We start from the raw sequence: 26,033 nt of genomic DNA, 5'->3' as shown, positions 1-26,033 counted from the left end.
TAGGATAGGAGCGAAGCGTGAAGAGGCAGTTATTGTGGGCGCTGGCGCGCGTCATTTGATCGCGCACAGTGGAAGCCGAGGCCTGTGTGTGCACCATTTCCCTCCTGCCAGCCTTGTCGTCCGATCCAACCCCCTCGCATCCCCTCGCCGACCCACCTAGCCAAAACCACCCATCGTTTCAGCCGCGAACACCACCCTCCCTCCTCTCGGAACCGTCGCTCGTCGAAGTTGCGCAACCCAGCCCGCAGGAAGGGCGGGTGGGCCAGCGAGGGTGGAATTTACCCCGCAGGCCGGCCAACCTAATGGAAACAAGAAATTGCGGCAAACAGCGTTACCCACGCCTCGACGCCCCGTAAATATCGCGGCCAAGAGAGACAGCGCCGTCGAAAGCAGCGCCGATCGCGTCCTCCGTCCTTGTCGAAGGATCCAGCGAGGATCCTGGCTGAACGGGGACTCGGAGGACGACCAGGACGCTCCGGCAGGGTGACGACCAACCGAACGCGACTTCTTCGCCGATGACCTTTCCGTCTGGTTTGTTCCTGGTTGCTCCGCGGGCACGGTTCATCGATTCCGGAACGACCGTCGCGCGTCGTACGGATGATTTGTTTGGATGATTGCGGCGATTCGATTTTGGAAGCGAAGTATGGAAGGGTGATCGCAGGGTTTTTTCAGGGGAAAGAACACAACGCTTCTGGGAGGGAGGAGCAGGAGATATTTGAATCGTTTCGAGATTTTCACGCTGAATGTTGACTTCGCGAATCGAATGTTTGATAAGTAGTATATCGCACAGCTGATTTCAAAGGAGTATATTTGTATTTTACAAATAGTATCGAGTATTGAGTTTTTAGTATGATATTGTTTTTTTTTTTTTTATAGTGAAAATTCTAAGAGAACCGTAGTGGAAGAAATGTATACCGACACGAGTGGTTCTACTAGAAAGAATGCAGCAATTAAGTGCAAAGACAGCAATGCACTGGATACTATTCATAAGAAGTGCAAACTTCCATAATCAATGCAGGAAGCAATTAAACTAAATTACGAATTTAATGTAGTGAAATTCGAACTCTCGATGATCCACATGTTCGATAAACCCATTTCTAATCGACATATTTCTATTAATTTATATAAATAAAATAATTTTTGGAAGAAAAATATAACCGGCTTCGAAGTAAGATTAATATTCCACTAAAAAGTATGAAATAATTTCTAGTTAATTGATATGAATACTCACCAGTTCTAGATATAATTGCTTAAAAGTATGAAATAATTTCTACTTCATTTATACTAAATGATATTGAATAACATATTGAATCTCTATTTCCTTTATATTAAATTATGTTAAAAAATGATTCCTATGTGGTAGAAAATAGTCAACGAAAAATGGAATTACGATTCGAAGGGAATTTCGTTGCATACTTTCCATACGTTCTTATTCAGGGATTAAAAAGATTTATAACAATCCGACACACATTCCATCGAAATTGTATGCACAATATTTTAACGAAGATCGACTAATCGAAGCGTCATAGTGGAAGCTCGGTCTAAAATCGTGCTCGGGGGAACAAACGTTCTCCGTAAACACTGGAGATTCCAGGATGGGTGGCGCGCGGGAGAGGAGGAGGGGGGAGGGGGAGGGGCGCGCGCCCCCCCGAGAGTGCTGATATCCCCGGGAGTTTCTCTGATAAATTGCACTCGAAACGTAGCAGTCGATCCCTCGGAAGTGTCAGCGGTGTCGGTTGAATCGAATGAAAAGAAAGCAGCGATAACTCGATTATCAGGGACCCAGATAAATAGACGGTGGCCAATGCGACTTAACCGAGAATGAGTGCTCGCCCACTCGAACACATCGAATGTCCGGAAGCTGCATTACAGAACTATGTATCTTCCGGTGTCGTTCTTATTGTTGCAGTCGCTCCATTTGCCAACTTCTCGTACGTACATAGTACCAAAAGCAGCATTACGTTACATCTTACTTGTACTTTGCATTGCTAGCACATCTGTCCAATCGCAAAGGCTTAGAAAATGTATTTTTTATTATTATCTTTACACCCCTTTACTGCATTACCTCTCGATTCTCGCACGATAAACTAAAAATCGTTGCAGCAAGTATTTGCCCCCCCCCCCCCGAAAAAAAAAAAAATACTAAAAGACCCCCTGGTGTACGATACTTGCATCCACCATCGCGAAACAATTCTCGGTACGAAAGAATCGAGACATCGACGAGAACGTGGGAAGGAGAGGGGGCGGACCATCGTCGAAGGAAAAAGGTAAACCCAGAATGGAAGGGAAACGCTGAATGTCGAGTTTTCAATCTGCCATTCTATCATTGACAATTTCGCGCAAATGGGATCACGGTGCAAGGGCGTCGAGGCGTGATCTCGGCGCACATTGGCGTTAAATAAGAGTAACCCGGCCGGCGCGGCGCCACGGCATAATTGCCTGTGAAATCACTAGATGGATTTTGCCTCCTTGTTCTGCATTTCCATCCTGTATTTTTGCAACGGCCCCCGCAAACCAGCCGGCGGCCGCGTAATTTCTGGGATCGAATTGCGGCCAACGTCGCGAAATTGTTTCGCATCAAGAGCCGCGAATGTGATTCGCACCGGCGGCGACCATTTTCCAATTTTCGCGCTGAAATTTCTCTAATCGCAACGCTCGACAAAGGAGAGGGGACAAGAATAGTTTCCACGAGGACTACTGGCGATATCGAGGACACTTCTTTTTTTTTTTTTAAGAAGAGAAATGCAGAGAAAAAATTAAGTGTAATGTGTTATTCATTCCCAAGTACTATTTTGTTGTTGTTGTATGTTCTTGATTCATGGTAAAATACTTCGTGTATCAATTGAGTAATAGAACGGGAGGACCAATAGGATGCAACTCGGACGTATTATTTTTCTAGGTTAATTAAGACCAGCGAATAAGTTTTTTATTACTATTATATAGTATGTGTTTTTAATGGATATTCAAGTATATAAACTTTACTATCAGAACGTTAGGTGAATGATTTTTAACAACTGTGCAGGTACGAGAAGTTGGCTAGCAGGTTTGATAACACTGTAATTTCATGAGTTATACTATAAAATTTTGTAGTATAACCCTTTGCGGTCCAGACTTTCTCATTTCGGTATATTCTTGTCGAGCCTCACTCGACATAGAATTCCAAAGGTTTAAGAAGATTGTTATCAATCAGACCCACATTCTTTCTTTAAAACGCAATCTTATCGATTAATAACTGAAATAATAAGAAGTGAAAGATTGCGATCGTCAGATTGCAAATAGTAAATCTATACTATGAAGAAAATAATGATCGGAATTCTATCGATGAAAGCTCAGAGTAAGGTTTATAAACTGATACAAAGTTGAAATTCATTGCAAAATGCACTTTGTCCCGGTCCAATTTCGCTTTATTACGGAAGAATAATCGAAACACGCGAAATCCTTGGAGGAAGTCCTTTTCTTCCGCGCAGCCTCCGCCACAAAGGTGGACTCGTACTTTGACCAGAGAAATGCATTTCCACGATTCGGTAATCGCCTTACCGTGGCACCGGCCCCCGTTTCTGCCTTATCTTGTAGCGACCGCGAGATAGAGAGGAACGGAATGGGAAACGTAGAGAAAGGGTGCGTCTGAGGGTGGTACACCACCCCTAAAAATAGATTCGTTAACAATACGTAGGTACCTTCGAGAGAGAAGTCGAAACGACTAAGGAGTCGAAGCTAAACTAAATGACTAGGTGACTAGATGATAAATTAATACGAAAATGCTTGAAGTGGTAGCCGAAAAGACAACCCTCCCTTCAAGAAGTGAAGATGGTGCACGATTTTGTCTACAGGATTTCTTAAGAAGTCTTTAAAAGCTTAACTGTGACTCAATATAACGTGTGATATGTAACACGAAGAAAATCCTTAGTCCTTAAATGCCCTAAGTTTCAAATGCTCTAAGGTTTGTTTTTAATATTTAGCGTATGTTACCATTGCATAATGTACTTTTGAGCAAAAGTTACAAAAATTAACGTCAGCTGTCTAAATTGTTGAAATAAGATACGTTGATATTTTTGTAAATTTAATTTGGAAAATCAGGCTTCTAAGGGTAAATTTCTCGCCAATTCTACTTACGGAGTTCGTTATCCGTTTGCACTCGGGAGGTGACTCTCAGTCGCCATTAGGTTTCACGCAGGAAATCTAGAATACCTAATGTTTCTTTAGGTTTAATTTCTTTTAAGCTCGAAGTGTCGATAAAATGATTGTCGGTGAGGTAAAGGTGACCTTATTCTCAAATCTAGATAGCTTAGAATTCATGGCAATGCTAAGTAACATCTCGAGTTGCTGGTAGATACCAGAAAAAAAAGCCTCCAATGCAAAGGGTTAATCGTCGCAAATGATGGTTTCGACGAATCGCCGATGAACCGAGTCCGCGTTACGTCGGAAGGACAAAACCCAGGCGACAATCAATCGCGTAGAAGAGCGGCTGGAAGAAAGGCGAAGACGAAAATGCCAGCAGCCGTAACAGCCGCGGGTCTGCTTAGCATAAAAATGGCCAATTATCCGGCTAACAAGCCGACCGAGCGACGAAAACCCTGGAGTAACGCCGGGGCTGGGCCGTTCCTAACTCCGTTAGCGCCTCGCCTCCTGAAGAAGATTAGTTAGCGTAAATGCCGTCGGTTGTAGCATTTTTATTCCTGATTACCATTTCTCGTCGCGCTAATCTCGTTACCTTGACATTCGAAAACTTGACTGCGCCGTCTCACCGACTCTCGTTTCCACCGCTTTTCTTCGACGCCGCGGAAGGTGGAGGAACCCTGCGAGCCTGAGGAACGCGGAGGCGAAGAAGCATCGGTCTCCGCGTTCGAAGGATACACGACAATGCCCCCATGATTTCCACGGTGCTGAATGCCATCCTAATTCTTCTGGGTAATAATCGCGAGTGCAAGTTTGTTTGCCTTCGCGTTTACCCTGGTCTGCTGTGTGGAATCTTTTCCGGAGGGGTCGATGGAAGGCGCGAAAGCGGTGGTTGAAAAGTAGGAAATTCTCTTGTTATATTTCACGCACGGTGGATAGTATTATTTATACGTTCAAGACAAATTTATTTTCTCGATGTGTTTTCTTAAAGTGCTTTCCAATATTCGTATAATTATTCTGGTTTATAGCAACACGAACAACGAAGATGTATCTCGATGTTTGCGTTTCGGATAATCAGAATGAACAGGGGCAACCACGAAGAAACCTTTTCTGAAAAAGTATAATATTATACATCATTTATTTCGATTATTTCGTTACGAATAAACTATGTATAGTCCGGTAATACGAACAAACGTGTATGCAATGCTGCGTAAAAAAATTCCTTATGAATTTAAAGAAAAGAATATTCAAACGAATACAGAAAAATTGACGCTCTTAAATGCGCCACCGGCAGTGATCACCTTAAACGCGAAAAGTTCGAAGGAGCTTTCCTTTCGCTTAAAAGAAATTCGCGAGAATTTCCGTTTCAAAAGCGGAGGACAGCCTCGAATAAGAGGAGGAAGATGATCAACGTCGGTACTCCCGCGACGATATAATTTCTTTGGACTCTACTTATCCAACCCACGAAACTATAAACCAGAAACACATGTCGGCGTCGCGGGGTGCGGGAGGGGGCCGGTTAGAGGGGGTTGGGTTGGTTAACCAAGCCGAGGCAGCCGAAAGCTAGAGGCGGATGTCGCGCCGAGGCAAAGTTAAATTAAATCACGGGCGAAGGCAGCTAATATTGTAGTTTATCTGGCGGGACATTAGCGCGGTGAAATATGCGCCTCCTTCGCCCCGAACTTAAAATCAAGATCCACCGAAGTTCAGAGCTCCGCTCTTCTGCGAGATCCCTCTCCCCCCCGTTCGCGTCTCGCGGGCGCGAGCTCGCGTCCTTCCTGCTAAGTCGCGCATGAAAATACTAATTATTATACCGATTATTAATACGAAAAGTTCCGTGCCCCCGCGCTGTTAAGCTACGCGGAGGCTGAGTTTCTTGAGAGACGCAGGCATCCGGATTACGCTTATACTCGGCTAAACGAGGAAAACTGGGGCCCCTCGAGTTTCGCGTCTAGGATCAGCAGGTACCGCGTGCACGTAAGAAAATGAAAATGAGAATGACGCGGCAGGAAAGTCGCGAGACGGGACTTTTTGATGAATGGACAATTGGAAGATGGACTGGATTTTTCGTGGGTAAGATTGTATAGGGTGTCATTGATGCTTTAACGGCCTCGAGAGATCATCGAGTAGCTAGTTTATGGAAGTGGAGGAATCGTAGAACCACGAGCCGGTTGTCCGTATTGCGTTTTTTAAATTGTATCTGACAACAATTTTACTTTAAGTTTAGTCCGATAGAATTTATGACTAATTTTATTTCAGACGAATGAATAAAAGTATCAGTCACTTGTTCTCTGAATAGGTAAAATGAAACACGTTCAATATCAAAAGTATTCTCTTAATAATTTCGACGAGTTCAGTTAGAAAATTCTCCTACAAAATTATTTACCTTCCAATGTAGGTCCCGTTTAGAAACAAAATCACTTTTATTTCCACAGTATAAAAAACCCCTAATCCTACCACATACATTAATCCTTCAAACCAATCCACTATGTATCTATCCACCATAAATACATAAATGTAAAAACTCATGCCAAAGTAGCCTTCTGATTCTTCAGCATATCCTCCGTGAAGTTGTCGTTCCTCGCAAACCTGGCGTAACTGTAACAATAATAACACGTGAGTAAACAACCTAATCGAACATTTACAACGACCACTCACATCCTCTTGTACTTTTCCTTCTCAACGGTGGACAACGACGGCTGAGTGGACTTGACGGAATCGACGAGATGTCCTGGGAGGACTCTGATGTCCCCAGCCTCGATTTTTCCGTCCTGCAATCAGATTGGAAGATCGAAACGCATTAATTGCCGCTTCAAGCGCGAAACACCGCGCACGTCTCCCTATAGACATTATCGCTTATCACAAGGAGGACGCGTTTCTCTCCAAACGCGTCGCGCTCGGGGAAACTCGCTCGCTAATTAGACGCACAGTTTGGATATTCGTGTTCTTCCGGTAGGTAAGTGCCGACGTAACTTCGTTTTCTCCGTAGGAAGTTAATTAATAGTCCCCCTACTCACTCCACAAACGGCTGTACGCGTCGGGTCGATTACCGAGCGTCGAAACGTGGATGGCGGAATTTATCTTACCACAAAAGTGGGAATTCTAGGTTTCGATTTGTGTTCAATTTTATTCTTGTTCTAACTTTTCGATATTTTCGCAAGGCATACGCTGGTCCAAGGATTATAGAATCTGTTGATTGAAAGATTCCGCATGTTCTAAGAAAGGAAAACTATTGTAGGACTATTGTAGGAGGATTGTCTAATTCTGCTATTCAACCACTTTCCTGCAATAAAATACTTAAAAAAAAATAAACTTTGAGAAACACCGGTTTCTACGATTAACAGTGATCGAACATAAACCACCACATACTCGATAACTACAAAACACAATTCAGTGATCCCACTCCCCCTTTAAATATCAACACAACCACACCCCTCACCTTCCAATTTCCTAATTACTCAACATTCGTCTATCGTATGTAGTCACATCGAAAAAATCCCATCGAATGTATCTTAAAGTCACCGTGATCGTCTTACCCTGAAGTCGGAATAAAGAAGAAGGTATTCGACGTGTCGCAAGTCATTTTCGTCCGAGGACGAGACTACGGGTAATAAGGGAGTCTGCCTTTCGATTTTGCAGGACCGCTGCAGGCCCTAAACCGTGTATCATTATAACGCATAAGATAATAACCCCCTCGACGTTCAGCGAGGCGTAGGCCAGGATGAAGTGGAGCGAGATGGGGGATGGCTGGTGCTCTCGGCAGCGTGCGCTAATAAACCTGGTCTACGTTTCCTTAGTTATATCGCGCCACCTACCCACCTACCCTTATCATCATTACGCACTATCTTACTTCGGAAGCTCCCTACAAATGATTCTCGGCCGGAGTCGCGCTAAAATGATTTTCATTATTGCTGGAGAGAGATACACGACGACGAGAAGGGGAACGCAACAAAACGAAACGATCGTTAGGAACAGGGGAGCCAGATTTTCCAACCACCGCCAACGTGGATTTATTCTTTTCTGTTTCGGAGAAACTCGATCGAAGATCCGCGCCACCTTAGTCAACCTAAACGTAAACACGCCTTCGAGAATTTTTTTATCCGTTCAGGTGAAACGATCTTTTCACTAGCGAAGCATTTCCTGAACTTTGAAGAACAGGTTCTGTTAAGGAAAAGGGTAGATTGCTCTTCAGCGAAAGAAAAATTGCCTGTTTACTCACGGAAACTTTGGCGACTGCGTCTTCGTAAGCTGACAATCTGGCCTGTGTGATCACAGCATTCAAATCTGCCCCGGTGAATCCGGGAGTAAGCTCCGCCAATTCCTTTAAATCTAATTCAACCACGTCCACGTTCTGTGTTTTGCAGAGCGCGGCCAGAATCGCCTCTCTGTCCGTCTGCGCAATTATACAAATTACGAGATCGAATATTCGTTCGAAGAAGATATTTACACTGTATATTCGTCAAAGTATATAATATCGTTTCAATTTATATGTGACTTCTTCGTTTCTGAATAACAATTGCTTGGTTAGAATTTTCTCTATTTTAAAATATATTGAAAGCTGTACAGCCTCGCTCATAAATATGTGGACACTTACTACTTTCAATGAATATTTAATACACACCGTAAATTATTATTATGCAACTTTTGTTGCTAAATTCTATATTGGATGTGTATTTAACATTTAATAATATTAAATGTTTTGACTCCCATATTCAATTTTATACTAGAACTATGGGATTGTTTAGATAGAAAAGTTCAAAAATATTACAAAATAAATGAGTTAATATTATCCAAATTCGGTAAAAGAAATTTTAACATTATCTAATTACCTCTATAGTCTTTATCATTACTAATGTGATATTAGAAAAAACTATTAATAAAATATATTCGCTAATACAACATAAACATATCGAAAGATAAATGATATAATTGATATTAATAGATTCGCAACTTTTATTAGATATTTATTTCTATTAAGGAAGTGTCCACATACTTCTAAGCGGACGTGTATATGTTAAGAGTTTGATAAAGAATAAAATACGTAGATCTACATAATACGACATAAATAAACAAGTGTATGCGACAAGAATTCTCCACCATTCAATGTGGACAATTTCCAGTTGTATAATAGGAAGTATAATTAATTGTTTAAGAAACGTATACCGTGCATGGTAACGGACAGTACAACGCCTTATCGAGACGTCCAGGTCTCAGAAGAGCTGGATCCAACAAATCTGGCCTCGAAGATGCTGCGACCACCGCTACCCCTTCTCTGTCCTCCACGCCATCCATTTGCGTTAACAATTGGTTCACGACTCTATCCGTCACGCCGGTACTATCGTGGCCTCGTCTGAAATTAAATAAAATACAAGAATTTATTCTACCATCAATTATAATTAGTAAACGAACCACGTTGTTAGTTTCAGTGATCAACTCACCTGGGAGCGAGACTGTCGAATTCGTCGAAGAACAGTACGCACGGTTTAGCGCGGAAAGCTCTTGATAGTACAAAAAAATATTAGAATTATGCAATATCCACTGTCTCTCGATCTATACCGACAACAATGCGTACCTTTCAAACACGTTTCTAACAGACTCCTCGCTGACGCCGATATATTTCGATAGCAACTCTGGACCCTAGAATAGAAATCTCCAAGTGTATACACACATTCCTTTCCCGAATTAATGAACAATATTCAAAATTCTAGAACGTTACTCGAAGAGGTTTAATTTAAAAAAAAATTGAAAGTTTGCGTCCAGTATTAATTTTTCATTTAAAATCGAATATCTAATTTCTTTACTACTCCATGCATTTTCAATGTAGACGTCGCATCTGACTTTAAGATTACACGATTAAATTTTTACTTATATTTTGGCCGAATACCTTCACGCTAATTAAGTTGACGCCGCATTCGTTGGCGATCGCCTTGGCCAGCATCGTCTTCCCCGTTCCAGGCATCCCGTACAACAAGACGCCATTTTGTAGCTTAATCGGCGCGTTCTTAAATATCTCTGGATACTTCAACGGCCACTGTAGAATCTCGACGAGAGACTTTTTCACTTCTGCCAGTCCCCCTATATCCGACCAAACGTGGCTCCCGCCTTTGTACAATTGTATGCCTTGCAAAGACATCGGCGTACAATTCTTCATGGCAATCGACACGTCCTCTTCCGTGATAACGACAGGCGGCCTCGAGGCTCCTTTTATTCCCGGCGAATCAACAATGATACGATTGTCAGCGGGCGCTTATTGCCAAGATAAAATTTCAATCGACTACTGTAACCCCAATTCGCCCCGAAAGAACGCGTGTATTCAGATGGATGTTCATAGGATGATGATTCTTACTGAGTTTACTCGCACGATTATCTCTGCGGCTCGAGGACACGTAGAAGAAATTCTTTATATTATTATTACGAGGTTTGCAATAAATAGTTTTATAGTAAGATGCTTCTTGGATTCAAATTCCTTTTAACATTCATTTTAACATTCAAATTCCAAATTGGATACAAGTAAAGAAATTGAAAACACGCTTCCGCACGCTTGCTACTATTCTAATCGAAAAAGCACTCGTCACAGGCGTGTTGTATAGCGATAGATATTTTATTTAACACGAAATAGCTGCCTTTTGATTTGATTTACTTTAAGAGATTCAGTTACCTGTACGCTTCCAAGCAGCGAACGCAGCTTTCTCAGCCATATCCACCAGGTCCTGAACCATCCATCCCTCGGTCTTGTTTCCATAGTAATCCCAATTCACGTCTACGGGCACGTACAACTTGTCCCCGAGCATTAATTGCAAAATATCGATTCTGTGCACCTGATTAGAGAGCACGGGTTACACCGGTAAACAGAACTCGTACAATAACGCAGACACGTTGCCGTACGCTAATCTGTCTAATAGTTGGCTCGATGGGTTCCTAACAGTCTGAGCCAATTCCTGCCCCGAAGGGGTGAGTCACCTGACGTTACAGCGTGAAACGTTCTCGTTCGGTTTAACGAGGGTGGAAGACACTTCCACGGGACATTTAATACGATAATAAGCATTCATTTTACGTGAAATATGTGAAATATCTAGGCAAAAGTGTTTATGTGTTCGAGAAAATATTTGAGATGAATTCTTACAGTCAAATTCTGTAATCAAAAACGATGTAAACGTCGCAGGTTCTAATGTTAGGTAACGTATTCTATATAGAGTATACTTCGAACAATTGAATACGAGGTGATGTTACATATAAAAATAAATCCAAAGCATGAAATAGAATTTTTTCTTGAGAGGCTTCCATTTTGAGAAAATAAATTTGTAATTTATTAGGAGGTTGCATTGCATTCTTTAGGGGTTGAATTTCGAAATATCCTTTCTTATTTCTTGCCTCTGTGCAAAATTTCAGCTTTCTAGGTCCAAGGCTTTAACCTGGGCGTTGATGAGTCAGTGAGTCAGGGCTTTCATTCTTATATATATATATAGATTAACCTTATAATTGCGCGAAATTTCACCCCGGTTTTCCCACAATTTCCAAGGTTCCACTATAACTACGTAAATACCTTATCAAGATTCGGTATCGACAAAACCGTCCTAAAGAAATTAGATCCCCTAGCTGGCCTTAATTTCTGGCCTAGCTTGTTAACGCCAGCACACGTCGCGACGACTGATATGCAATGAGATTCTTGATACTGCGTCACAGTGTTAACCAGCATGTCCACGATTCTGATAACAGTAAAGAGTGAAATAAAATAACTTTTGGAAAAAAAAATATACACGTCGAATTGAGTAACCTTCTTCTTTTCGAAGTCGGTTAAAAATTTATAATTTGATAAATAACGCGAAGAAAATGGAACATAAAAAATACCTAGCGGCATTCATAGCATCCGGGGTATTTTCTTCGTCGTTCGTCGACGCGTTCGTGATCGATTCCAAATCGTCCAGAAACAATACAGAGGGTTGGTAGTAAACACACTCTGTCAGGACGGTGGTCACAAATTTTTGAAACATCTCAGCCTTTTTACCTAGGAAGAATCAAAGGAAGGAATTAAAGGAATTAATCAAAAGAATGTTAGATTGAATTTTCCATTAAATCTCCATTTAAAAGGATTACCTTTCAACGATCTACAGTCGATCATGTTGGTGTGGACGAAATACGGCGCGTTTCGCAAGTATTGGACGAGTATTTTGCAGATGGTAGTTTTGCCGGAGCCAACGTCTCCGCAAATTAAAATGTTCTCTCGATCGTATTCGAATCCTAATCGCTTGCGCAGGCCTAGACTCAGATCGAGCGAAAGCTTGCATTCCGTTAGAGTATTCTCCAAGTGTCTGAAACGCAAAACATTCGATCAACCGGATCATTACGAAAAGTGGGTGAAAAAGAAGAAATTTTTGTTTGAATGTTTTCTCATAAATTCGTAGCGAGGTCGTTAAATAGTCAATCTCGTTTCATAAATTCGTAACTTTCGATAGAAAAGCGTTATTTTTAAAAATCTGACGGCAAAATAAAGTCAAAGGTCCATATTTTTAAGGAAAATAGTTGTAAAAACGAATGCTTACGTTACGCTAATCTTCTCCACCCGAGGAACCTCCTGATCCAACTGCTCGGGTAATCGCAGATGGCTCCTCTCGCTCACCGATCTCGAATGTACCCGTAATCCCTTCAAAACGGCCTCGTCTATCGCGGCCACCGTGCAATTCTCCGGCGAAATTTTCACCACGCACATACTACCATCGTCCATAACGACGGCGGAGCAAGAATTGATAAGCAACTCGTGGCGAGTCGCAAGCGTCCTGACGTAACCCTCGAACTTCTCCGTGGACACCGAGTCTCTCCATGAAAACAGCTCGACGGAGGATGGAGCGACTTCCTGAGGAGATTCTACCTGCCACAGGCTCACCTTTCCTCCAATTCTCAAACCCAACGTGATCCTCAAACTATCCGACACGTACACACGTCTGTGAAGCAGATCGGTGTCGAAGTGGTCTCTGTCCAAATTGGAGGACTTCTCTAATAGATCCTCGAGGATGAACAGTCTGACGATTAATTTCTCGGCCAACTTCGGCACAGGAGACTCGTCGTTCACGAGGAAGCTGGTGCTGGTCATGTTTGCGTATTGTTTCATCTCTGGCACCTTCTTCGCGCCACAGATCGCGAAATCATCCGCGAAATTTTCCGCGAATCTCGGCGCCTGGCTCCTCGGAACGAACACGTGATAAGGACAACGCGCGATCACGTCAACGTCCTCGTCGTCGAAGGTAATCCTTGGCATCGGGTGAACACGGTATATAGCTGGTTCCTTCTTGTCTCGAAAGCTCTGCACTAGCTCGTAGTTTCTAGCTGACCTATTCTCTTGTGTCCTCTCGTCGACTTGGTCCATTGCAAATGGCAGAAACCTTTTGAGAACGGCGTGAAGGTTGTCTACGATTTTTGAGGAGCTTTCGTAGTCCTTCCTGGAAACGTCTTTGCTCGAATTCATCATTGCATCTCCTACGTGGACCTCGGTGAACTGCTCAAGCCTTCCGTACCTGAGACTCGGCTCCAGAGATTCTGTGAGGAGAAAGGAAGTTTGGTTTGTTTGGGTTGCTGATCTTTATTTTAATTTAATTTAATTTACTGCTCCTTTTAGCAGTTTAGATGAGACTTTTAGATACATGTTACATGCTACGAAATGCTTCCGACTTGCCTACGATAAATGTCACAGAGGAGAACTTCGAAACCCACGCGACGATGGGTTGACCCACCACTACCACGCGTATTTGATTTAGCAACGTCGACTGCACTCTGTCCATTTGAACTTCCTGCAAAACAGCCTCAGTTTCATTTTGCATTCCATGTCAAGCAGAACGTTTAGCTTCTGCGTGATAATGGAAGCGATACGTGTAAATTATTAATTATTCGATGGAAAATTCAATTCCACATCGTAAAGTCCACATCCTAAAGTAATATTATCCGGAAATTATCCTACCAAAATTTCCCTATCGTCCGCAGTGCGTGGTACAACATTGGCTCGCGTTAAGGGTTGCACGTCTTTCACGGAAGACACAAACACTTCGTCCCCTTCCGAGATGCTCAGACTTCTGGCAAACGTTGCACCGAAACATAGCGTATCGCTGGAATTTCCACCTGCATTGCAGGACGCGTAATACGTTTTACCATTGTGCTCTATTTTAATTACATTCTCCTGGAATTGAAAAAGGAAATTTTCAGAAAACCTGATGGAATCAAATTGTGTAACGCCTAGCTGTTGCGTTTATTTCGTGAGGGAGATTTTACGTTATACAATTGGAAGCTATTCAAATAGTTTTAGTGTCGATTGGAAGAGAATTATTAAAGATGAAGATATTGCAAGAAAAAACGTACACAGTATTCGGCTACGGATAAGAGAATATAGGGGTTGATTCTACACGTCAAAATTAGTTTATAATCAAGAATGACGAAATTGCGGTTGAGACCACGTTTCGAAATTATTAATTATTGTGCTTGCTTCAGTTATTGCACTGAATCCATACATCGCGATACAATTATTTCCATTTTTCTTAAAACTCCTTAATTTTAGGGGTTGTTTTAGTTTTTGCTATTATACTCGCATCTCGCTCGATTCATGGGACACGTGACAGTATCGCCATCTCGCGGTCAACAGGCCGAACTAATTTTTAAAAGATATATTCTTTTTCACCTGTAATATCCGATTTTCCGTATAATTAACTTAAAGTAAAATTAAATACTAAGTGTATGAAATAATAAAATGGTTAGGGGATGTGTAATTATGTCAAATTTATTAATTTTATGAATAATTATTTAATGCAGCATTCATTATCGGCTCTGTATATTAGTGGCGCCATCGGTGAGAAAAGACCCAAGTTTGTAGTGAAACTAGTTCTCACCGTTTCTGTAAGATGGCGCCACTGATGCATTTCAATCAATTATTCTTTATTTATCAGGAATGCAAAGTTAATACAATTCTTTGCTTTATAACAATACATTATGCTAGTTAATATATCAAATTTATCGTTTGTATAAATAGATATTTATTCCTGTATTAATTATCGACCCTATACTTCATAGCGCCATCTTAAAGAAACAGTGGGACCTATTTTCACTACAAACTTATGTGTTCTCCCACCGATGGCGTCACTAGTACTAAGACACGCTCAAAGAGCGGCTTAGTGAGCGGTTGCCTTTCTGGATGCACCCACTGTGAATATACGTGCTCGATTACGACAAGTATACAACACTAACCTTAGTTTCCAATTTACGTAGCCAGGTGTCCGGCAAATAGACAAAACAGTTGTTCACTGTTATATACTTAACTACTAGACGTTCACTTTGCATTCTCGATTGTCCATATAAAACACAAAAGAATTAAACCGGAACTCGGAATGCTGTACACCGTGATGCACACGCACGAAGAAAATTTAGAATAAATTCGGTATGTGAGAAACTTTCACGATGTGCAAACGAGGATCATGTTTAGTTATATTAACGATTTATGGCGAATCAAAACGTTTCCCTCGAGAATTTTTGTCGTCGCGCAGCTAATTCCCGAAATTTGTTACCTTGGCTTTCAAGCATGCTAATACTTTGCTTTCAAGTGAACGACTAAATACAGATCAAAGGTTAATTCTTTATTTAAAATGTTGAATATGTGCTGTTCGTGTAATGCTCATAAACAGTACGACCATGATATACAATAAATCAATTAACAAGCAATTTCTTGGATCATATACGTTATACAGTTGATTCGGAGTAACGTGTGAACCTGCTGTATGATTATACGAAACGATGATTTATTTCGCTCTCGCGAGACTCCATAATTCAGTGATACAAAATTCAACAATGCATCTCCTATAAATGACATACGATACCTAGTTACTAAATAACATAATTATTCGAATTCTTAAATTCGATTTGCGCATGAAAATAATCGCCATTAATCATATAAAATACTTGAAACTAAACGATAGTTTGAATAAACTCGGTGTAAAGTGGTGAAAAGGAGCAGTGTTTGATGTTGGAAATTTTGTCGATAGGTGGCGTATAGAGATTTTACCTAACTTTCGATTGGTTTTCCCAAATTGAAGCGAACCAACCAGAGAACGAACTAATACTAACTGTGATATTTTGAACCAGCGTCAACTTCAGTTGCCCTGGCTAGCTCGAATGGAGATCGTATTAACGTACTAGTGGCACAAGAGTTTCATAAATGAGAGATTCCAACGTATCAGAATTCGCAAAATAATTATCAAGTCACCCAGGTAAATCAGAGTAATTCGTTCAACATTCGAGAATGCAACTTTTCGTGTAAATAATTAATATACGATCCAAGTAAATCAGTGAAAGTTGTAGATTGTTTTCACGACTGTCTTTATGGCTGACCCGACAAATTTCTATTTCCTGTCCCTTTTATTGCTGCCTTTTATTCGTAACAATAATTTTAACAGCTCTATCGATGGTTTTTAATATTCGTGAAAAAGCGTGATTTCGTGTTCCTTGTAACGATGCGTCCTTGACTTATGTTCCCGCGTTTTTTCCTCTGTAAATATACCATGCCATGAATCAAGTCGGCGAGTGAATCCGTGTTTAGAGAAATTGGCCGAATTCTTTCGATTTCTAACAGAAAGTGCTCACAATTCTACAAAAACTCGATTGTACAGCTTAATGGCGTACAGAAAGATACTTAGCAGGACAAAATACGAACGAATTTTCCTGAAATATTAATTTCATCTTCCTCGTTGTTGGACGGCCACATACACGCGACATACGGATGGTTCAATTGTACGTTCTGTTACAAAATAGTATAAGCCTCGCCAATGTGATGGTTTCGACACGTGTTGTGCTTTCTATTTTTTATATAGATATTATTTTGTTCGTATTCAATTTCCTTTTTTCATCACAAGTGGCTAATTGTTTCGAAATTAAATTTCATTTATTTCCTAGGCTAATAAGACAGCTAATTCTGTTTATTTGAGTATTTAAACGTCTCTATATTTAAAAGGAAAGACCATTGTTGTTGTTCAGACAGAAATTGAACTTCATTTGTCTCCAAAACAAATCACATACAGCCAAAAAACAATTTATTCCTTAAACAAATTAAAATATAACTTATTAATTGCTTTAAGAAGTTACATACAGTTTCATACTAAAAAAGGAGACTCAAGTAATCTTATTCTCAACTAATATTATTATTCTTCAAAACTTAAATGTTAATAAATTAAAAGTTCTTTATTTTTTCTTGTCTAGGGAAAGACCACAATTTTATTATTTAATTCTTTATGAGAATGGCACCATCCAAAGTTTTAAATGCACAAAATAAACAAACTAATACTAACATAGCTGGAAAAAAAGGAATAACAACAAGAAGTCAACATTCTGTGTTACCTAATGTTCTACACAAAGCATCTGGTCTTGGGAAAGATCCCCGCATCAAAAGAAAGGCAGAGGCATCACCGCCAAAGGAAAAAACTACAAAGAGATCTGCATTAGGAAATATTACTAATGTACGCATTGCTTAGGCATTTTCTTTTTCTAACATTATTTTTATAATGATTTTAATATGTTATAATATTACAGGCCATTGGAAAGACATTGGGAGGACATACACAAGAACCAAAGAAAGCTTTAAAAAGAACGACAGTTACTCAAATTAAACCCCTTGTTCAGACAAGTTCTGTTAGAACACTTGATAAACATGTTCCTAAACCAGAGGTAATACCTTCAAAACCAAAGCCAGTGCCACGAGTAAAACCAGTAAAAAAAGATGAAGAGAAAACGGAAGTATCTAGCAAAATTGTATGTCCAAAACGTAGTTTAGATTTAGAAAAATCAGATGACAGTTCTTTATATGTAAGTGCATTAGATGATGTAGGAGACGACACTGAAAAGAAATCTAGGAGGAGCAACATTCAAGTAAGAATTTTTGATGTTATAGCATATTTTTTATAATGTGATATCTGTTAAAGATTTACATTTAGATATAAGCAAATAAAATAATTACATCATATTAATGTATTTGAATGAATATTTTCATAGCCTGAGAAAATTGATAAAACAGAGAAGGAAAATGAAGCAAGTGAAGCTCTGACAAAAACTGAAGAGAAATCAATTGTTTCTCGTTTGAATGCTGCGCCTAAGAAAGTATTACCTGAGGGAGTTCAGTGGGATTTCGATGCAGAAAATTGGTTGGACCCGTTTCAAGTCTCTCACTATGCTATGGATATTTTTAATTATTTAAAAGACAGAGAACGCTTTTTTCCTATTGGAGATTACATGGAGAGACAAGTGTGTCTTTCACGATGGATGAGAGCGTTATTAATCGACTGGATGGTGGAAGTTCAAGAGTCTTTTGAATTGAATCATGAGACTTTGTATCTAGCTGTAAAACTAGTTGATTTATATTTGACGAAAGTAACGGTTGGAAAAGAAACGCTGCAATTGTTAGGTGCTGCAAGTCTCTTCATAGCGAGTAAATATGATGTTAGTATCAAACTTACTACTATTTCCTATTTGTAACAAATTTTTCTTTGTTATTCAATGTTATTGTGACTTTTGTAGGAACGAATACCTCCGATGGTAGAAGATTTTTTATATATATGTGACGGTGCTTACACGCAAAGAGAGTTAATTAGAATGGAAATGAGTGTTTTAAAAGTAGTAGATTTTGATCTTGGTATACCTCTTTCATACAGGTTTTTGAGACGATATGCTAGGGTGCGTTATTCCAATAAATTAATTCCATTTTATTATTTCTTTTCTTTCATGTAGTCTCCATTATATTGTATACCAAATTATAACATATTATTTTTAAACAGTGTGCAAAAGTTTCAATGCCGACGCTAACTTTAGCGCGATACATTCTGGAGTATTCACTGATGGATTATTCGACGATAATGTTTAGCGATAGTAAAATTGCTGCTGCTGCGCTCCTTCTTGCCCTGCAAATGAAAGATCTAGGAGGATGGACTCCAACCTTAGAATATTATAGTGGTTACAAAGTTGATGACATAAGGGATATTATAAATATTTTAAACCAAGGATTACATCGAAAGCACAAGGAAGCTCTGACCACAGTACGCAACAAATACAGCCATAAGTAAGTTTAAAAATATTATATTATTATCTTATTGAAAAATATAGTTATAATAAATTTATAACATGTTTATATTAACATCGAGATTTCACGAACATTTTCTTGTATTTTAGGATATTCTTTGAAGTAGCAAAGCTGCCATTAAAAGATACTTTAAATATATAAATAGTTTAAGGAAGAAAAAACCTAGGTATTCGAAAACATCATTGACAATAATATATAGGTTAGCCTAATTATTGTTAGGCAACCTGTAATGGAATTTAAAGTGATTAAAATGGTCGTCGGGCGTTAAAATACGAACCATAATGATCTTAATTTGTTGGATAATGAAATTGTAATAAGAACAAAATTCAATGACCGAATTTCATTTTCAACTTTATACACACTCAGAAATATGGTAAATACTACAATCTTTTTCCTTTGTTTTTAGTCCATTTTTTTCTAATTATTTATACAACATTAGTAATTTCTATACTACTCTACAATCTCAGTATTTATAAGTTATTTTAATTTTTTTTTTTTTTTTGTTGAGAAATTTATTTTAGCGCCACGCTTTTATACTTCACAAATAATTCTGATAAGAAATTGGTATATCCAAAATCTTTTTTTTATGCATGAAAAGATTGAGATTAATCTTTTAATTTTTTTTTTCTTTGCTATATATATATGTAGTACTATGGTACATTTTCATTGCCATAGTCTGAATTAGTACATATATACATATATAAATGAAATGAAAATTATGCGGCATCTCTGTTTTAACAAGCCGTGAGGAGAGTGTGGCGTATTGTTATGCATTGTTGTTGCACTTTATAGACTGATAATAAACTGTATGCTCCTAAGGTAGTTACATAAGATACCGGCGAACACAATAATATTTTATAATCATTGCTCCGTGTAAGATTGCCGGTATAAAAAAAGATTGTCTTCTACGCTATACAAACAAGGTAGCTTAAAAAAATTAATTTATATCGATAAATTCCATGATAATACAATACATTTTTATATTCAAATCTGTAAGTTGAAAGGAAAGTCACTTCTTATTAAATTTTACTCTTTATAAATTTTTATTTATTATCTTTAACCAGTTCGTTATTTGTATCTGATTGTAATGGAAAGTTCCAGTACTCAGACCCTACTTATGCCATAGTTAATATATAGTTGTGATTATTAATAAACATGACATAGGTTTCTTTACCAAGTACCACCTGTGATATGAATATATTCAAAATTTCGATATGACCGAACGTGTCAAAATTTTCTCACATGTAATATTTATGCAATTTCGTACGCAAACAAACTAGTTACATTATAACGTCTAGAACTTTTATCGAAAAAAAAAGATATATCTGATCCAGTAGGTAGTTGTATATACTTTTATAACAATTATCAATGTGTACATATTTCTAAAAATTAGTAGGACAAATTTAGAGCGACTTCTTTATAATGGAAACCATACGAATAAGAATACTATACAATTATAAGACTTACTGAAATCAAGTGGTGTATATAATGTCATAATATATTTTTTTTACTATCAGTGAATGTAGTACCTATTACATACTTTGTAAGTCGTGTGTACATGAGCAATTGTAAACAGAATGTAATTTAATAAAATTAAATAATGATTTTTAATCTTTTGTGCATAACCTAACTCTATATATTCTTTTGAAAAATTTGTTCGTAAATTAAACACTGCAAGTACATATATAAACTGTTTAAAACATTTTATTATAAACTTCGATTGCATTAACAATTTTTATAAATAAACAATACATTTAATTATAATGAGAACCAGGCACTATATTTACGACTATTAGTATAATGCTTTTTTAATAAAGGTAATACTTTTCAGGCCCGTTGTACTTAAAATGTTATTGCCATTTTACATTCAACGTTTATGACATGCAATACTTTATACATCCTAACTTCTAATTTTAAGAATTTATCAAATTCATTACTAGAAAAATAAAGATTATATACAAAATACCCATGATATTTCATTTTATATACTGCTTCAAATAAGAAATGTACAAGTGAATACATAATAATTAATGTATTTCAATCTTCTTTCCTTATGGTAACAATCTACACAATATTAAATGAATAATTATGTAACACTTACAAAAAAACGATTAAGGAATATTTTAGCAATAAGTTATACAATTTTTTAAATATCACATTTGTTCAGTCTTTTCTACATCTGAAATTCATATAGTTGCAATAAATAAGTTTTTATTTTCTAAAAATTCTCAGACTCGAGTAATCTATAAATATATAAAAATTTCAAAATTAAAAGAATATAATCCACTCGCATATAAATATAATATACAAATCTCTGATTGTTTCGAACAAGCTACCAAATTTTAGATTAAATACAATAAATAGAAACAGAAGTACATATACAGTTCTTTTCGGAATTAACGACTTACGTCACACTGTTCATCCTTCAAAGTAAGAATTCAATTTCTATAAACAAACATGTAACATTAAACAACTTTACCGTGTGTCAAAATGTTTCTTCTCTAGATGTCCGTCTGTCGTGTAAACGTCTACAACGTGGGCAGTCAGCTTTATTGAAGTTTTGTTTACACTCGTTATGAAAACATGCACCGCACATTTCACATCTATGAACTTTTGATAATTCCCATGGAAATATAACATCTTTGGAAAAACATATCTCGCATACAAATCCTCTACCATGACACAACTAAAATAAATAAAAACCTGTTTTTATTAAAAATGTAGATATATAAGATAGACAAAGTATTAGCGTATTACCTCACAGCCTATAATGTGCATGTTGCACATTTGAACTAATTCTTGTAATCTCATAGGTAGAATACCATACTTAACATGGATCAGATCTTGAATGGAATACACATGAGGATCACTTATTATATAATTTGGTTCCTTTTTCAATACTTCCTGAACGCTAGAAATATAAAAATAAGCGAGTTGCAAACACAATACATAATTACAAACATCTCAAAACAAGGATTATAATCCATACCTTGATGCAAAGCGACATGTAAACAAGAAGTCTTTAAAGAAAAATAATTGTGTTCGTAATAATCTTGTTTTATCTAATTGTTTGATGCGTCTGTAAAGTAGCGGGTTTAAATCGTTCACTTGAAACAATGGATCTGACATCATTTGATCCAATAATCTGTACGAAAAATTTGATACATGATATCTATATGAAAAAAATAGTAAAAATTAGTACGATTATACACAATTCTATACGTGTAAAATGTATGTCTGCTTAAGTATGTGTACCTGTTAAAATCCCATTTAGATAAAACCTTTCCTGGTATTAATGTGACTTGATTCGTATGACATCCAGTACAGAAATATCTTCCCAAATATTCGCAGTACCGAAATTTATTCGCATATTTCACTGCAACTTTCATTCCACACCCTGCGCATCTATAATTCTGTTTAGCTATAAGAGTTCGCCGTCTAAATACACAAATTCAATCAAATTTAATTCAATAATCGTGTATGCGTCCAAAGCTGTTGCGATATCGTTTCAAATTGTAAACACTTACACTGGCGGAGGATGTGGTGTGAAAATAATTTGAGGTCGCGGTGGAGCCCATTCCATATTTCCACGCAATGGAATTGTCTGCGAATTTTCTACTTCATCTGAATTAACTGGCCAACTTTTAGGCATTGGTAACAAGGTTTGCGGCGCTTCCTTTTCAGAAACAAGCCACTGTAACTCGCTTGCCCTTGGTAACTGTTTTTCATTAAACCTGCTAATGAGCGATAAAGCTACTCCCTCCGCAGACATACTGCCCTCAGTCAATGTCGATTCTGTTCCATGCGCTGGAGACGATGGAAACAGATACTCTGCTTCCGCAAATAAAGATGCCGTAGATATGGAAAGTCCAGCATATTTTAATTTTAATGCCTTCAACTCGTCGTCTATTTCTAGGTCTTCCACGTCGTCTGTAGAAATAGGTTCAGATGGAGTATCGGATGAAGTTGATAAAGGGCTAACACTTTGATCAGTAGTAGTCGTATCTGTTTTTCCATCGCTCAGCAAATCACGATTCCAGGTTCTCCTGTTGCATTGCTCTTCTTGTCGTTGATGACGTCTTAATCGTATTCTTTGTTTTAAACTATTTATTTCTTCGTCGCTCTCTTCGACTGCTTCTTCCACGAGACACCACTGCTTGTTACATTTTACTTGTTCAATAGCAGCTATCATGGCGTCAGAGACACTGAAGTGCGCATTTTCTCTGTCCAATTCAGCATTAGCTCTGAAAAATTGTGCGGATGCTAAAAAGCTTGTTAAACTTTGACCCTCTATCGGACGCGGAAAATATCCTATCGCCATAGGTTGAACGCTACTTCCTCCATCTTCCATGAAACTTTTCTTTGGTGTTCTTATATCTTTTTGTCCTTCGATTTCTAAACTCCACGAACCGCTGAATTCGGGTGCTGACCCTGGTAAAAAGGAAGCTTTTCTTCTCGGTTTTTGAGATATATTAATTTCTGCAGAATTTGTTTTACAAATGCTTGTGCTACTTTCGTTTGATGCAAGAGGTGGAATATGATACTCCATTACTGTATTTACTAATGAGTCGTCGTTATTTAACGAATCAGAACCCTCGCTGAATTTATCAGCAATTTGATTTTGTTTCATTTTAACTTTGAGTTTTGTCTTTCTTGAAGGAGTTCTTGGCCTAGTAAGTAATTTATTATTCAGGACTGTAGACATGGATTGCGTTACATCGGCATAATTCACATCAATTATTTTTGACAATTCAACTGAGCAGGTTTGAGATTTGCTGCTTTTATTTGAACTAACGTCTGCAGTAGCTAACGAAGGTGCAGGTAAATTTATTCCAGGAATATTATAATTTTTAGTCAATGAAGAAACACTATTCCAAGTTCTTAAAGGTATATCATGAACTTCTTTGGAATTTATTTCATGATGATTTTCTTCAGATTTGGTATCATTATGCTGAATAGCTATATTATCCGATGATATTTTCAATGGTTCTAACTGATATTTTTCAATAGGTATGCTTCTATCTCTAGCTATGTTGAAATTTGTGGTAGGGAAATTAATTGGATATGAAGAAGATCTCTGATGTCTTCTGGGACTTGTTTTGGGAGAAATCCAAGAAGGCAGAAACTATAACAAAAAATGGATACATAAAGATTTAAACAAAATAATAGATTAAATTTAGCTTTGCCTAAAAAGCTCACCAAAGATGGATCAATCTCTGTAAGTAGCACAGGTTGACTTCGTTCAACTGCCCTTAAACACAATAACGTGGCTTCGGCTAAGTTTTCTTGACACAAAAATGCCCATGGCTCAAAACAGGAAAGTAAGTGTTCCTTGTCAGACAAAAGCCAGGAAAGTTTGTGCGACAAAGAATGACTCTCCAAGCTACATTATAATAATTTTTAAATTGTATTATGTAAGCTTTAATATATAAATGTATCGTGATATAAAAGTAATACATATTTAGAGGAACTTAGATGTTAAATCAGAGGTGTACAACTTAATATTTACCTTTTATATAGCCATAACATATCTTTTTGTGATGTTATTCGTGCTGGTAAATTTGAAAGATAATCTTCTACTTCAGACAATACCGGAGACACTGCTAAGGAAGGTTGCAACCAATTTAACCCTTGAATAAAGATCCAACAATCTGGTTCTCCCTTATAGAAAAAATATTATTTCTAACTAGATCTAATATCAGTGTTGCATTATAATATTATTTCTCATTGCCATCATTATATCAGTTACTCGTTATACACGAAAAATGCAAGTAAACAAAACAACATCGATAAAAACAAAAGCGAAACAATGTTACCGACAATGCAATAAGATAATTATATTCAAGTGCACTATCACATTATGAAAACTTACATTTTTAGAGAATGCAAAAAAAGAAAATATTGTTAATTACTGTTATCGATACAAGTCAATTCGTATCATAAGCAAACAAATGAGAACGTCAACTTACATTTCGATTAAATATTCTACAGCCATGTTTGAATATCCGCTCCATTATATTGTGAAGGCGATTTAAACCACCGTAAACATTCCACACGTTTAAAACACCATCGACTAATAAACATTCTACGGTAGTTCGTAAACATTGTAAAAGTTGCCATTGCTCTTTAATATGGGCGTCCTCGCACATAATGACGGTCGAGAAACATCTGCTTTCTATGCAGATCTATGCTTTAACAATAGTTATCGTAGTCTCGATAAAATGCCTTTCTAAAGTATCTAACGGTACAAATGCTAACTTATGCTACCGTAGATATTCATTGAGTCTTCTATTAATTCCCCGAAATACTTCATTTTAAAGTTACATCACGACAAATAACTTTACTATATATGTATTTGTACGCTGTCATTAAACGCACATGGAATAATGTAACTTCATTTCCTTGCGTAAGTTTACTAACAAATAACTTGTGAAACCGTTAAAAGTACGTACTGAATGAAAGTTATGCAGTACACAGTAACACGAATGACACATTAATATTAGGTTAGAAATTATTGTTGTATACGCCCAGAACAATCGAGTTGCAGTGGCGACACCTTACGGTAAATCGCAAAAACTATTAAATTTACGATAAAAATGTTCTCAACTGATCTGTAACTATCGGTGTATTTAAAGAATCTATACGCGAATCTACACTTTAAAATTGAATATTTTCAATCGAATTAAAGTTTCATCCAACTCTACTCCCAAATGGATTAAATAATGTAAACACGTTAAACTCCAAAATTACGAAACAAAAATTCTGTACTTCTGTACTACATATTATATTCAGTCTTAAAAATGAAATGTTGACTTTTATATTG

General features: G+C 37.8%; 3 protein-coding genes across 6 annotated transcripts; 1 reads left to right on the top strand and 2 right to left on the bottom strand.

The window, feature by feature from the left end:
* Positions 1-6,426: 6,426 nt before the first annotated feature.
* Positions 6,427-16,056, bottom strand: LOC128886888 (peroxisomal ATPase PEX1). Its single transcript, XM_054142126.1, has 15 exons — positions 15,340-16,056; positions 14,066-14,281; positions 13,784-13,898; positions 12,657-13,647; positions 12,211-12,425; positions 11,965-12,121; positions 11,660-11,822; positions 10,775-10,934; positions 10,001-10,317; positions 9,689-9,753; positions 9,555-9,614; positions 9,280-9,466; positions 8,336-8,509; positions 6,775-6,887; positions 6,427-6,714 (listed from the first exon to the last, which is right to left on the bottom strand). The coding sequence occupies exons 1-15, from the start codon at positions 15,430-15,432 to the stop codon at positions 6,642-6,644; spliced, it is 3,099 nt and encodes a 1,032-aa protein (XP_053998101.1). The 5' UTR covers positions 15,433-16,056; the 3' UTR covers positions 6,427-6,641.
* On the top strand, positions 15,284-20,821 carry LOC128886895 (G2/mitotic-specific cyclin-B3). 2 transcript variants are annotated; one of them, XM_054142143.1, is made up of 9 exons: positions 15,284-15,529; positions 16,131-16,355; positions 17,038-17,257; positions 17,341-17,597; positions 17,671-18,006; positions 18,130-18,573; positions 18,652-18,807; positions 18,909-19,189; positions 19,300-20,821. In XM_054142143.1, exons 4-9 carry the CDS (start codon positions 17,373-17,375, stop codon positions 19,349-19,351), a joined length of 1,494 nt encoding a protein of 497 aa, XP_053998118.1. In that variant the 5' UTR covers positions 15,284-15,529; positions 16,131-16,355; positions 17,038-17,257; positions 17,341-17,372; the 3' UTR covers positions 19,352-20,821. The 2 variants fall into 2 exon arrangements, with proteins under 2 accessions (XP_053998118.1, XP_053998117.1); XM_054142142.1 differs by lacking the exon at positions 17,038-17,257 and having other exon boundaries at positions 15,285-15,529.
* Positions 20,822-20,898: 77 nt separating this feature from the next.
* Positions 20,899-25,973, bottom strand: LOC128886892 (run domain Beclin-1-interacting and cysteine-rich domain-containing protein). Of its 3 annotated transcripts, none has more exons than XM_054142137.1 (9): positions 25,180-25,973; positions 24,720-24,871; positions 24,410-24,593; positions 22,738-24,335; positions 22,466-22,648; positions 22,200-22,382; positions 21,968-22,121; positions 21,690-21,913; positions 20,899-21,274 (listed from the first exon to the last, which is right to left on the bottom strand). In XM_054142137.1, exons 1-9 carry the CDS (start codon positions 25,357-25,359, stop codon positions 21,262-21,264), a joined length of 2,871 nt encoding a protein of 956 aa, XP_053998112.1. In that variant the 5' UTR covers positions 25,360-25,973; the 3' UTR covers positions 20,899-21,261. The 3 variants fall into 3 exon arrangements, with proteins under 3 accessions (XP_053998112.1, XP_053998114.1, XP_053998113.1); XM_054142139.1 differs by having other exon boundaries at positions 21,690-21,896; XM_054142138.1 differs by having other exon boundaries at positions 20,899-21,896.
* Between the last annotated feature and the right edge of the window lie 60 nt (positions 25,974-26,033).

Source organism: Hylaeus anthracinus, unplaced genomic scaffold (assembly GCF_026225885.1).
Source record: "Hylaeus anthracinus isolate JK02 unplaced genomic scaffold, UHH_iyHylAnth1.0_haploid 11985, whole genome shotgun sequence".
NCBI lineage: Eukaryota > Metazoa > Arthropoda > Insecta > Hymenoptera > Colletidae > Hylaeus > Hylaeus anthracinus.
The sequence above is the reverse complement of the archived record's forward strand: the minus strand, read 5'-3'. Positions and strand labels throughout refer to the sequence as shown.